General features: G+C 38.0%; 1 protein-coding gene across 19 annotated transcripts in view; it reads right to left on the bottom strand.

Moving 5' to 3' along the window:
- The window catches only part of TTLL5 (tubulin tyrosine ligase like 5), a 296,207-nt gene that overhangs the window by 190,160 nt on the left and 92,006 nt on the right, over positions 1–14,041 (bottom strand). For 13 of the 19 annotated variants that reach the window (XR_004057198.1, XM_030929811.1, XM_030929823.1 and 10 more), the window contains 3 exons: positions 10,761–10,799; positions 3,882–4,039; positions 2,296–2,602 (listed from right to left, as the gene is read on the bottom strand). Coding sequence is in view for 18 of the 19 variants with exons in the window: in XM_030929811.1 (XP_030785671.1) it covers positions 2,296–2,602; positions 3,882–4,039; positions 10,761–10,799 (504 nt within the window). In the remaining variant the exon portion in view is untranslated. The remainder of the gene's footprint in view (positions 1–2,295; positions 2,603–3,881; positions 4,040–10,760; positions 10,800–14,041) is intronic. The other 6 variants (XM_030929825.1, XM_030929814.1, XM_030929820.1 and 3 more) reach the window with 1 other exon arrangement.

Here is a 14,041-nt window from a genome sequence, read left to right as displayed (position 1 = left end):
CCCAGCTGCACGGGAGGCTGAGGCAGGAGAATGGCATGAACCCGGGAGGCGGAGCTTGCAGTGAGTGGAGATCGCGCCACTGCACTCCAGCCTGGGCGACAGAGCGAGACTCGTCTCAAAAAAAAAAAAAAAGAAAAAAAAGAAAAAAAAATCCATTTCTTTTAGCTGGCTGTCTCCCTGATGCATTCTTACCTTCCTTTCACTGCCAAACCCTTAGAAAGTTACTTCACACTTGCTTTCTTATTTTCTCTGCTCACAACTGCTCTTCCACCTACTCAGCTGGCCCTAGGTCACAAATCCAGAAGTCTCTTTTCACTATTCATCTAACTTGGGCTGTTTGAGGCTCTACAGACCTGAAACGCTCATTCTGCAGCTTTTACCATACTACTCCTTTCCGATGTTATGTCTATTGCTCTAACTGCTACTTCTTGATCTTTTTACTGACTTACCCATTGAACAGTGGTATTCCCCAGGGCTCAATTCTCTCTTTTTTATCCTTGCTGAACCAAATAACTTTGTGAACAATCTTACCCGTTCTGAAGACTTTACCTATCAACTATACAATCTTGTTCAACCTTGACCAACAAAGCTGTATTTTCACCTGTCTATTGGACATCAACCCAGAATACTTCCTTACTACATCTTAAATCAAACTCATTGTTTCTATCATGAAACCAACTCCTATGTTCCTTATATTGACCGAAGGCACTACCAAGTTTCCAAATGTGAAAAACTTAGTCTCATAAATTTTACTTTGCAAATTTTACTAAGTCCATCCCATTCTCTCCATTCCTAAAGCCATTACTCTGATCAAGGCCTTCATCTTCCTGGCTCTGGACAATTCTAACAGTTCCTAACTCACCCCCTGCCTTTAGTTTCACTATCCCACAATGCAAGCAGGATCGATTTACTTTCTAAAACAAGATCTCATCATATCATTTATCTGCTTAAAAGTCATCTAGAAAATAAAGCTCAGGCTCCTCTTACAGCCCTTCACAATCTAACGACATCCAATTTTTTAGTCTCATTTCTTACCATGCTCTTCTCCCCATGTAATTCTTCTAGTCTGTATTTTGTAAACACACCAAGCTCATTATGATGTCTGGGCCTTTGTACTTGCTATTCTGTTGGGAATGTTCTGCCTCCTAATATTCACAGGACTGACTCCTCATCATTCAGGACTTACCTCAAAGGTTACTCTTCATGCCAGATCACTGCAATTAAGTAACTCTGCCCAATTACATTCTAACATTACACCATCTTATTGTCCTGACAGCATTTCTCATGACCTGAAATGACCTTGTTTCTTTGGTGACTGTCAGTCTTCCCTACTAGACTGTAAGCTCCAGGCCTCTCTTGGTCCCCATAGTAATGTGAAATGGCCTAGCACAATTCTTGGCATAGGGCAGGTGCTCAATAAAAACTCACTGAGGGACTTAATTAATGACTGTATTATCACACCTCTATGTCTCTCTCTCTTTTTTTTTTTTTTTTTTTTTAAGATGGAGTTTCACTCTTGTTGCCCAGGCTGGAGGACAATGGCACAATCTTGGCTCACTGCAAACTCCACTTCCCGGGTTCAAGCAATTCTCCTGCCTCATCCTCCCTAGTAGCTGGGACTACAGGCATGTGCCACCACGCCCGGCTAATTTTGTATTTTTAGTAGAGACGGGGGTTTCTCCATATTGGTCAGACTGGTCTCGAACTCCTGATCTTAGGTGATCCAACTGCCTCGGCCTCACAAAGTGCTGGGATTACAGGTGTGAGACACCACGCCTGGCCACCTCTACGTGTTTACTGCCTCTACCTAGCACCCCCACACTTAACCATCACTTCCCAAAGCTCCTGAAACCCTACTCATCAGTCAAGGTCTGATTCCAATTTTCCCTCCTCCATAATGCCTTTCTAGCTCTGCCAAGCCAGACCAATCACTCTTTTTCTATGTCCTAAGACCACTTTGTTTGTAGTGGGGCCATGGCCTAAGCTCTCTGTCTCTGATACTAAACCATGAGCTGCTTGAGCTCCTTGTCTCAGTTACCTTATACTCAGTGACTGACACAAATGCCCAACCAATGAGACCCGGGTTTGTATCATAGCTCTACCTTAGACAAATTACCTAACCTCTCTAAGGCTCAGTTTCCTTAATGATAGCAATGTCTAATCACAGTCATTATTTCATAGGACTTCTATAAATATTAAATGAAAAATGACTGTAAAACCACTAAAATAGTACCTGGTACACAGTACAAGTTAGCTGTTATCAGTTTTACTAATATAATTATAAAAGATACTTACCTAAGATTGCCGTTATCTTGAAGAACCTGCATCAGGTTAAATTTAGGCTCCAGCTCCTGAGTCTCAAGTTTGCAGCACCGTTCACCTTTTTTACTCCATTCACGAACTTTCACGGAATTTTCTTTGGGTGTATTTTCTACCAAAGTTGTCAATGAGGGTGTATCTTTGGCTTGATTTTCTCTAAGAAATCCTCCAGACTCCTCCTGGGAAGCTTCCTGTTCTTCATCTTCATTCTCTAATGCGACTTCTTCCTCCTCTTCACTCTCTGTCTCAGTTTTAACATTCATTTCAGCTGGTTGGGTAATCACTAAATGCGAAGAATCACTAATGTTGCTGAAAAAAGGATTAAATGTTCCTCTCTCCCAATACCTTCCTTTTTTCTTTTTAGTAAAAGCCCATTTCTAAACCAAACCACAAACAAGGCACAGAATTAATAGCAACCACATGTCACTCTCTCATCTCATATATTCTCTTATTTATTTTTGTTTTTATTATCATTTTTTGAGACAGGTTCTCACTCTGTTGCCCAGGCTGGAGGGCAGTGGCAGGATCTTGGCTCATTACAGCTCGACGTCCTGGGGTCAAGTAGTCCTCCCACCTCAGCCTTCCAAGTACTTGGGACTATAGGCACATGTGACCATACCCAGCTAATTTTTGTATTTTTTGTAGAGACAGGATTTTGCCAGATTGCCTAGGCTGGTCTTGAACTCCTGGGCCCAAGCGATCCGCCCACCTCCGCCTCCTAAAGTGCTGGGATTATAGGCATGAGGCACCATGCCTGGCCTAATCTTATATATTCTAAAACCTATTAATAATCTTCATTAAAGTATATATTTTTCATCATACTCTCATCATGGCTCTTTCACAACTTAAGGCAAAAAATAAAAAACCAAAAACCCTTGGCTTAGTAATTTCTACAGTGTGTTAAGAGATTTTTTAAAAAGCACCCTTCCTGGAGGTATAAAGAATAGGGGAATATCTTTGTATCCTATGTTTATTCATTACCCTTCTCTACCACCTTGTACGTTCTATGAGGACAGAGACCGTATGTTTTTTATTTACCAGCAAAACCTCAGTGACTAACATGCTGCCTGATACAGATGTTCAACAAAGGAGGGAAGGGAAGAAAAAAAGGAAATCAGTATATCAGTCAATTACAAATAGACCTACAACATTGTAGAAGCTGGGAGAGAAAGAAATTCCACTTTGTCTGAAACATGCCATTCAGCAATGTTAAAGAATGAACTGAACTTACCTAATTATAAAAAACCTAAACAGCAATGCTCAGGATTCCATTAAACTCAGGCTAATATTATTCCTAGAGTCCCAGGTATTTGTATGATGCTGACAGAAGAGCAAAGGCCAAAATGTATGTGTTTCAGATAGTCTTAAATACAAATATTATAGAGTGGAAGGTTTAAAAACTTAAGACTTTGTTGAAATTAAGTTTCAGAGAAAAAAACTATACAAAAAAGGTGTATGTGATCAGGAAGATTCTGACTCATAAAATACTGAGTAAGCAGCTGGTTAACTCAGTCTGGCAGGATCCAGATAAGGGAGTTTGGTGAAAGCTCACCAGCAGGTACCTGGGTATTTTGGCCTCATTGCCCTCAATCTGCTACTCCGTCGTCTACGTTTTCGCACCTCCAGAGACAGGAGCTTCCTCTCGTACAGTGCAGCATGCAGCTTGGCCTTTGAATTCAGGCTCTCTATCTTCAATTCTGGCGCTCCATCAGCAGTCATTCTAGGGGAAAAGCAACATGGTAGCTACGACCTTCAGAAAGTTTTCTTTCATTCCAAGGCTATGCTTGCCAGAATTCCGTAATGCTGACACACCGGACATGGTAACTCAAGTGAATTCTAAAAGTTTGACAGATAAAGAGGAACACTAGAATCTACGTTAAAACCTCACTAGTGACCCATTTGAATTTACTAAATATTCTGAAAAAGATATGTGGCTAAAGACAATGTTTAAGACCTTTAAGTATTCAGTGATACTGATTATTACTTTACTGCAGGGATTATAAAGTGCCACCCAACACCTTATGCTTAAAATACTTTATACCTTAAAAATGACAACATTTTAATTCTTAAGTTGACTGGTGGCAAATGGTGTTTGTTTCATTTCTATCCATTATAACTTACTCAGCATTTTATAAATATACTTTTGAACGTATATAAAATCTAAACAATATATATTTAGCAGAGGTTCAGATGAAGGGAAGAAAGGCTGATGATCTGTGACTATGCGAGGGAGCACCGAGTTGAGACACATAGAAGTGTCTTAGTGAAAAATTACCACGCCCTAGGGACTCACCAGGTCTCAAGCATCCCAACATGAGGAAATGCCAAGGCACCCACCCTCCTTTAAGATCCTAATTAGCTACAGCAGAAGGTGAAGCAAGGTGGCAGGGACTTTCAGGCATTCAGTACAGGTCGGGAGTTAGAGTCAGAGGCACAGACAAGGGAAAGAAGCAGAGATAGGACAAGGCCAAATACATCAGGTCGAGAATGAGAAATGGGATGTGGAAAGGGGGCTGGCACCAGATACATTAGGCATTAAAGACAAATCACAAATCAGGGAGTGACTGATATGAGGCCCAGTCTACGCAAGGACTGAGCAAAATACAGGAGAGGCAGCCATAACCAAGTCATCAAAGAGAGGGCTCTGGGTCACCAGGTCAGAAAAGCAGTATCTGTATCAGTGACTGAAATCACATAGCCAACTCTCTACGCCCAACCTCAAAATCTAATCGGTTGGCTCTGACCTCTCTAGAACTCAAAGTGTGTTCCCTCTGAGGTCAAGAAATCATCCTAACTCCTCTGGGAGTTTTTAGTCTCTGAGTATAATAAAAAAGGCTGTGTCATTTGGTCTATTTAGGACCTTTTTGATAGGGATTTCTGGGTGGATGGAACGGATGGTAAGTCTTTTGGAGGCTTTGTCTCCAGAGTAGGACACAGAGCCAAAAGCAGGAAGGTCCTGGCACTGGGAGCAGAAATGGGAAGCAAATCAACGAACTTTAAAAATAGTTCAAATGTATTTTATCAGAGTCCCAAAGAGTAAACACACACACACAAACACACACACATCCACACAAACACAGAGAGAGAGAGAGAGAGAAATAAACTTTTAGCCACTTCAATAATAAAGAAAATAAAATAAATCTGATAGAAAAATAAAATCATTTAAACAATGTATTTAATAATGTCTGGCTAACTTGGTCAATTTTGTATTTTTTTTTAACTTGGTCAAATTTGAAAACCGTATGGACAAACATGGGCATAGTTTAACACCGACATCGTTATCTCATAAACACACAAACTCTCTCTCCAAAGACATGTCTCTTAAAAACTTAATGTGGTTGGAGACAATTTAATGTCTGAGGTCATTCTAATTAAATGAGTGGAAGTTAATTCAACACCCTAATAAATTAAAGCCCAGTGTTTACGTTCATGAAGCACTGTTCATTAAAAAAACAAGAGTTTATATTGTCTACATTATACTGTCTACATTGTCAAGAACTCCATTCTTTAGGAAAAAAAGAGATTTCTTTTTATCAACAAAAACTCAAAAATAAACTTTTGAAAACATGAATGCTAAAAGCTCAGAGATATGGAGAAGCTACTACAAATCTCTTTCTCTAAAGATATTTTAAAGTAACAACTAGGAACTAAGAGATCCTGGATAAACAGATAAATCCTAAATAGTACAAGGGATGGAGGAAAGGGAATGTTGGGTAAAGTATGAATCCGATAGGCCAGAATAATAGTTCTATGAGGGCAAGGACCATGTTTGTCTTGTATCACTGTATCTTAGATGCTTATGAGACAGTCCAGCACACAGCTGACTTGCCATAAATATTGGTTAATAAACAACTGAATTTCCTAAAAATGAGTTAATTATCTTTTAGCTATGTCTTTTTCATTTACTTTTTCCAACTATTTATTTATTATTTATTTTTGAGATGGAGTCTCTGTCACCCAGGCTGGAGTACAGTGGCGCCATCTCGACTCACTGCAACCTCTGCCTCCTGGGTTCAAGCAATTCTCCTGCCTCAGCCTCCCAGGTAGCTGGGACTACAGGCATGTGCCACCACGCATGGCTAATTTTTTGTATTTTTAGTAGAGATGGGGTTTCACCGTATTGGCCAGGATGGTCTCGATCTCCTGACCTCTTGATCCGCCCGCCTCGGCCTCCCAAAGTGCTAGGATTACAGGTGTGAGCCACCATGCCCGGCCCCCAGCATTTTTTTTTTTGGAAATATTTAAACAAAAGTTTAAAGAATTGTGCAGTGAACAACCATATACCTACCTACCACCTAGTTTCTACAATTAACATTTTACTATATTTTGTTTTGTTACGTATATATCCAATTATACATCCCTCCATCCATACATCAATCTATCTAGTTTTTAAAGCAATTCAAAGTTAGAGACATCACTGCATTTTGCTCCTAAACATTTCAACATGCATATCATTACTATCTAGAGTTCAATAATTGTTTTATAGAACTGTGTTTGGTAAGCTAAAAGTTACGTACAGTGACATATCCAAATATTAAATGTCCACTTAATGAGTTCTGACAAATGTCTAGAGCTTTGTAACCTAAACTCTTAACATTACTATCACCTCAGAAGTTCTCATGCCACTTCCCACTCAATCCTTCCCTAACGTCCTAAAGGTAATCACAGTTGTGAATTTTTCATCATGTATTAGTTTTGCCTGTTCTAGAATTTCATAAAAATGAAACCATACAGTATGAACTGTTTTGTGCAAGGCTTCTTTCATTCAGCATGCTTTTGAGATTCACTCATGTGTGTATCAGTATTCATCCCATTTTACTTCTGAGCAATAGGTCACTGTCTGAATAACCCACAGTTATCTGCTCTCTTGTTGGACACCTAGGTTGTTTTCTGTTTTGGAGCATTACGAATAAAGCTACTATGAATGTGTTTGTACAAGCCGTTTTTCTTCTGTGTAGATCTCAAAGTGAAATTTGTGTATTTCTAACAAACTGCCAGTCTCTTCCTAGAGTGCCTGTACCAGTTTATGCTGTCAACGACGATTTATCACAGTTGTGTTAGTTCCACATCCTTACCGACATTTAGTATTGTCAGTATAGTATCAGCCATTCTGCTAGATGTTCAGTGGTATAATGTGGTCTTAATTTGTCATTCCCTAATAACTAATGTTGTTAAGCATTTTCATGAGCATATTGGCTACTCATGTGTCTTCCTTTTGAAGGGTCTGTTCAAACATTTTACCCTTTTGTAACCAGGTGGACGGTCTTTTTATTATTGAGTTGTGGGAGTTCTTGATAGTTCCTAGATATCAATCCTTTGACAGATATGTTTGATGCATATTTCCACTCAGTCAGTGGCTTGCCAAATCATCTTCCTAACAGTATCTTATAACAAAGTTTTTAATCTTGAGAAAATATAACATTATTTGTGTTTTATTGTTTTCTGTGTCATGTCTAAAAACAGCCAAGCCCAAAGTCACAAAGATACCATGTTTTCTTCAATAGGTTTTATACTAATAGTTTTTATATCTATGAATCATCTCTAATTTCTATGGAAGACAGCGATTGGGGTTCATTTTTAAAAATATGATATTCAGTTGTTCCATCTCCATTTTAAAAAAATAATTTCCTTTCACCATTGGATTACTTTGACCATATAAATGTGGGTCTATTTCTGGGCTTTCTATTCTGTTTCAATGTGATCAGTTTGCCAATATCTTGAATAGTGTACAATTACAGTATTTAGGTCAAGTACTTTAAGTCTTTTTCAAGATTACTTTGGATATTCTGAGTCCTTTGTATTTGAATATAAATTTTTAAATGTTGGTCCATTTCTTTTAAAAAATCCACCAGAATAATGATTGAGATTGCACTGGATCTTTACATCAATTTGAGGAAAATGGCTATTTTAACTATATTAATTCTTCTAATCGACAAATATGGCATATCTCTCCATTTATTTAGGTCTTTTAAAATTTCTTTCAGTATTATTTAATAGTTTTTACTGTATAGGTATTAAACATGTTTTGTTAAATTTATTCCTAAGTATTTCATATTTTCAAATGCTGTTGTAAATATAATTTAAAATTTCATTTTCCAATTATTTACTACTAGTACCTTAAGATACAATTGATTTTAGTATGTTGATCTTGTATCCTAAGACCTTGCTAAGTTCACTTGTGTGTTCTTGTAGCTATAGATGCCTTAGGATTTTCTACTAACCTGATTATGTCATCCAAAAATAGACATTTTACTTCCTCCTTTCCAATCTGTGTGCATTTCTTTTTTGCTGCCTTGCTTTACTATACTAACGTACAATGTGAATAAAAGTGGTATGAGTGGACATCTTGCCCTATTACAAATCATACAGAAAAAGCCTTCAATATTTTACTGAATATGATGATAGCAATAGGGTTTTCATGTAAGGCCTTTATCAAATTAAAGAAGTTTCCTTCTACTTCTGATTTGCTGAGTTTTTCTCATAAATATGTGTTGAATTTCATCAGTTGCTTTTTTGGGATATCTAATGAAAAGATAAATCTAGTTTTTCCCCTGTAATAAATATGGTGAATTTCAATGACTAATTTTCAAACATTAAGCAATACTGGAGAATACTGGGGAAAATCTCAGTCATATGTATTATCCTTTTTATACTGGCAGATTAGATTTGCTAATATTAAAAAATTTTGTGTCTTTGTTCTTGAAGGATATTAGCCTGTAATTTTCTCTTCTTCTATTTTAATGTCTTTGTCAGGTTTTGGCATCATAGTCACACTGGTGTCATAAGATGAACTGGGAAGTGTCCCTTCCTATATTCTTAAAAGAATCTGTATAAGATTGGTGCTATTATTCCTCAAATGCTTGACAGAATTCAATAGTGAAACCAGAGAGCCCAGAGTTTTCTCTACAGGAAAGTTTTTCATTACAAATTCAATTTTCTCAACAGATACAGGGCTTTTCAAAATTTCTACTTCAGCTGGTATCAGTTTTGGTGTTCGCCTCCACACTCCCCCCACCACAAAGAATTGTCATTTCATCTGTCAAAGTAATAGAATAAAGTTGCTAAGAATATTGCCTTAATAACCTTTTCCCCCACCTTAGTATCCACTTTATGTCTGTTGAATCTATAGTGAAATCCTCTCTTTTCTATCTGATGATATTGGTAATTACTGTCCTTTCTCTTTATTCTAGATCAGCCTACCTAACGGTTTATCAATTATGCTACCTTATCAATGAACACACTTTGGATTTTGTTAATATTCTTTATTGTTTGTTTTATATTTGATTTCTGCCTTTCCTTTCTTCTGCTTACTTCTACTACTTTCTTCTACTTACTCTGCTTTTTTCAGTTTCTTAAACATTAGAACACTGATCTCAGTCCTCAGTTTTCTAAGGTAAGCATTTAAACTTATAATTTCCCCCAAAGTACTACTTTCGCTGTAGTGTACATAACTTGACATATTTTTACTATCATTCAGTTCAAAGTATTTTCTAACTTTCCTCATCATTTCTTCTTTGACCCATGGATTATTTAGAAATGTTGTTTAATCCCCAAGTATGTGAAGATTTTCTATTGTTATTGATATTCAATTCTATTGTGGCCAAAGAACATACTCTGTATCATTTTAATCCTTTTAAATATATTAGGACTTGTTTCACACTCCAGCATATGATCTATCATATGCCAGCTTGCATTTGCTTATACCTTTACAGAGCCCAAAATCCCTATTGATGGCAATATAAAATGAGTGCCAAAAAATGAAGAACAGAACTCAGTGATCTTCATATATTCTTAATGTTTAAGATTTTTTTCTTTTTTCTCAATTTTCAAATTAACAGCAGTATGTTATACGAAGCATATTTCTCGACTCAAAACTAGAGAAAACTTATACACCAAGGGTGACTTTCTATTTGGAAACAAGCTACAAACTTGATTTATCTGAGTTTTCCCTTAACTAAATGAGAATCAAAATATATTCCTTCTTTGAAGAAAAATTAGATTTATGCTTTAAAGGGCTCTCTGCCTAAATGAAAGTCCACAGGTGTTTTGTATACTTTCAGTTCTGTGGCAAACTAGAAACGGGTTCTCTTCTGTACCACGAGGCACAGAGCTGTGTGCCTCAGGCATGTCAAGGCCAAAACACAAACTCTTACTTGAATCTAACATGATAGTAGTTTCAAAATCTCATTAATTCTCTTACACAGCTAAACGAGAATACCATCTTCAGTTAGAATAGTATACCTGCAGTTATAGTGAAGTAAATCTCAAACTTAGTTTGTAAAAAGTGGCCACAAAACACTTTTTCAATAGAAAAAAAATTTTATGTTACTATTCGGGCTGAACCAAACTAAAAATGGTTATATAAGGTATTATGCTTAGTCTGTGCATGGTCACATATTATGCACATGGAAAGAATTTCTCAACTTTTAAAAGGCAGTTACCGTGTTCTTCCTGTCAATAAGCTTCTTCTTGGGTTTCCCCTACAGAAGCAGAAAGGACAACCGGGTTAGAGAATGCTATTCAGATAGTCTCTCTTGAGTTCACACACACATGCACTCCAGAAATTTTTAATACAGAAATTCAACATGAAATTAGGCCAAGGAGGGCATCTTTGCAGAAAAGCACACAGATAAATTGAGAACATTCTCATAAAAGAGTAGAGTGGTGTGAGCTGGAGGGACATCAATAAAAAACAAAAGAGAGAGGACAAATTATAGAGAAAAATTATAACAATTATTTGTATTTGTTTATCTATTTACAAAGCAAACTGCTTATTCATCACAACAACCCTGTGAAGAAGGTTGTTAACTAGCTCCATTTACAGAAAGGAGCAGGATAAGATACTTTTTTGACCTGCCATGGCCAGAGCTTAAAGGGCTTACATCTGAGCCCCTGGCTTAGGTCTCAAACTGCAGTGCTCTTTCTACTTTCATTGAACTGTTTTAGGAAAAGAAACCAAGTTCAGTTCTCACGGGGTTCAAAAGGGATGCTCATCAGAAATATATTTTCCACAATTAAAAAAAAATTCTGTATTAAAAGGCTGGGCGCATTGGCTCACGCCTGTAATCCTAGCACTTTGGGAGGCCAAAGCAGGGGGACTGCTTGAGCTCAGGAGTTTGAGACCAGCCTGGGCAACATGGTGAAACCCCGTCTCTACTAAAATACAAAAAAATTAAGGCCGGGTGCGGTGGCTCAAGCCTGTAATCCCAGCACTTTGGGAGGCCGAGACGGGCGGATCACAAGGTCAGGAGATCGAGACCATCCTGGCTAACACGGTGAAACCCCGTCTCTACTAAAAAAAATACAAAAAACTAGCCGGGTGAGGTGGCGGGCACCTGTAGTCCCAGCTACTCGGGAGGCTGAGGCAGGAGAATGGCGTGAACCCAGGAGGCGGAGCTTGCAGTGAGCTGAGATCCGGCCACTGCACTCCAGCCCCAGCGACAGAGTGAGACTCCGTCTCAACAACAACAACAAAAAAATACAAAAAATTAGCCAGGCGTGGTGGTGTGCACCTGTAATCCCAGCTACTTGGCAGGCTGAGGCAGGAGAATTACTTGAACCTGGGAGGCAGAGGTTGCAGTGAGCCAAGATCGTGCCACTGCACTCCACCCTGGGCGACAGAGCGAGACTCCATCTCAAAAAAACAAAACAACAACAACAACAACAACAACAAACCTCTACTGAAAAAAGATACTCTCCATTGTCTCTAAACTAGGGCTGGGCTCTAACCACACAAATTGAGCGCTATTCATGTTAAAATAGGTTTTTGTTTTTCTTTTAAAACACTCTCATTCAATTTCCTTTCATTTAACACTCTTAAAAAATTTCCAGGTGGACAGTGGCTCACGCCTATAATTCTAGCACTTTGGGAGGCCGAGGCGAGTGGATTACTTGAGGCCAGGAGTTCCAGACCAGCTTGGCCAACATGGCAAAACCCCGTCTCTATTAAAAAATACAAAAATTAGCCACATGTGGTGTCATGAGCCCGTAAGCCCAGCTGCTTGAGAGGCTGAGGCAGGAGAATCGCTTGAACCCGGAAGGAGGAGGTTGCAGTGAGCCAAGATTGCACCACCGCACTCCAGCCTGGGCAACAGAGTGAGACATTGTCTCAAAAAAAAAAAAAAAGTTCCCAGTTTTACCTGTACTCATTTATGTACATGTGTTTTTAATTCAGTACACTTTTATTGCCTATGTAGGTTCATCTACCCACCACAGAAAAGATACTCAGTGATTACATTACCACAAAGATCCCCTATGTTGCCCTTTTATAACTACCCATACCTCTTAAACCCTGCCCCATTAATCTGTTCCCCATTCTAAAATTGTGTCATTTCAAAAATATTATATAGAGTCACATAACATGTTTTGATATTGGTGTTTTTGTAGAGACAAATGCAATGTAGATGATATGTAAAGAAAAATCCAGTGAAAAGGTAAGTCTTCACCAAGATGTTTTGTCTTTCCTTTCCCATGTTTTCTATCCATGTTAATGTCCTGATATTGTCAGGTAATCATCAGAAAGTCTCAAAATGATTTTAAGTTTTTCACCCAGATAATGGTTTTCTCCAGTAATTTGCAATCATGACTTTACATTATAATTACCTGGGCAGCTTTTAGTAAGTACCAATACTTCACTCTGGGTGGGGGTGGGGTGAACGGGACATAAAGCCAGGATTAAAGCTACTGCCATAGTGTAAGACAGTATATAAGATACTGTTTGCCAGGACAGGGTGGGTAGGCTGGGGAGGAGTCAAGAAGGTAAGGAAGGTAGTCAAAAGTAACCTAAAAGAAATGAGTAGAGAATTAGTTTGAAAGTGGTTCTAACAATAACAAAATTAATTAGATTTGCAAGAAAGAAAACATCCATTCAGATTGATGAGAGAATAGATTTACTGGAAGATATGAGGACTTGCTACAAACACAGTCTCATTTTTTTCAATGCATGTTTCCGTGTGTGTGCCTACCACATGGTAGGTTCTTGATACTGACAAAGATGAACATAACAAAGTACCTACTCGTAAGAGCCAACCTCGAAAGTACAAATTAGTCAACAGGCAATTATACAATCTGGGAATCTAAATTAGACTGAGTTAGGATAAAAGAAGGGCTGGGTGTACCTCTTCCTGATCTAGGATAGAGAAGGAAGGACAAAGCTAGAAGAATTTAGGGATAGATTGAAGGCCATTACAAAAGAAGGGGAGTTTGTAAGAACAAGGATGTATAAAAGAGCAAGTAGAAATGGCCATGAGTTGGTGTGGAAAGGTGATGATTAGGCTAAAAAGGTAGGCATGGGTAGATCATGAGGGTTTTTCTTAGCTAAACAGGGAAAATTATGTTTTTCTTAATCAAAGTTTTTAGAATGCTTCATAAGCAGGAGCTGTTAACTGGGGCCTGAAGAAAGAATGCAGGGAGTATACAAACTTGGATAGAAAAAAACTTACATCCTCTAATTGAAATTTAGCATTTCCTCCATATAAATGTAGGAAACTATCCACAGTAGTGGATTAATGTGACTTCATTACCAAAAGAAATAATGCATCTATTTTCATATTACTTTAGAATTATTACAACAATTTTGAAATAATGTCAATATTTATCATTCTTTGAAATTATGGTAGGTATCAGATCTGCTGCTAGGTCTTACTCTTCAATATGTTAACAAAGAGGCACATGTATTATTACATCTCAAATTGTTTATTTTTGGCTACTCCTAGGCAGATGC

This window comes from Rhinopithecus roxellana, chromosome 5 (genome assembly GCF_007565055.1).
Source record: "Rhinopithecus roxellana isolate Shanxi Qingling chromosome 5, ASM756505v1, whole genome shotgun sequence".
NCBI lineage: Eukaryota > Metazoa > Chordata > Mammalia > Primates > Cercopithecidae > Rhinopithecus > Rhinopithecus roxellana.
Note: the sequence above shows the minus strand (reverse complement) of the source record. Positions and strands in the feature narration are given on the sequence as shown.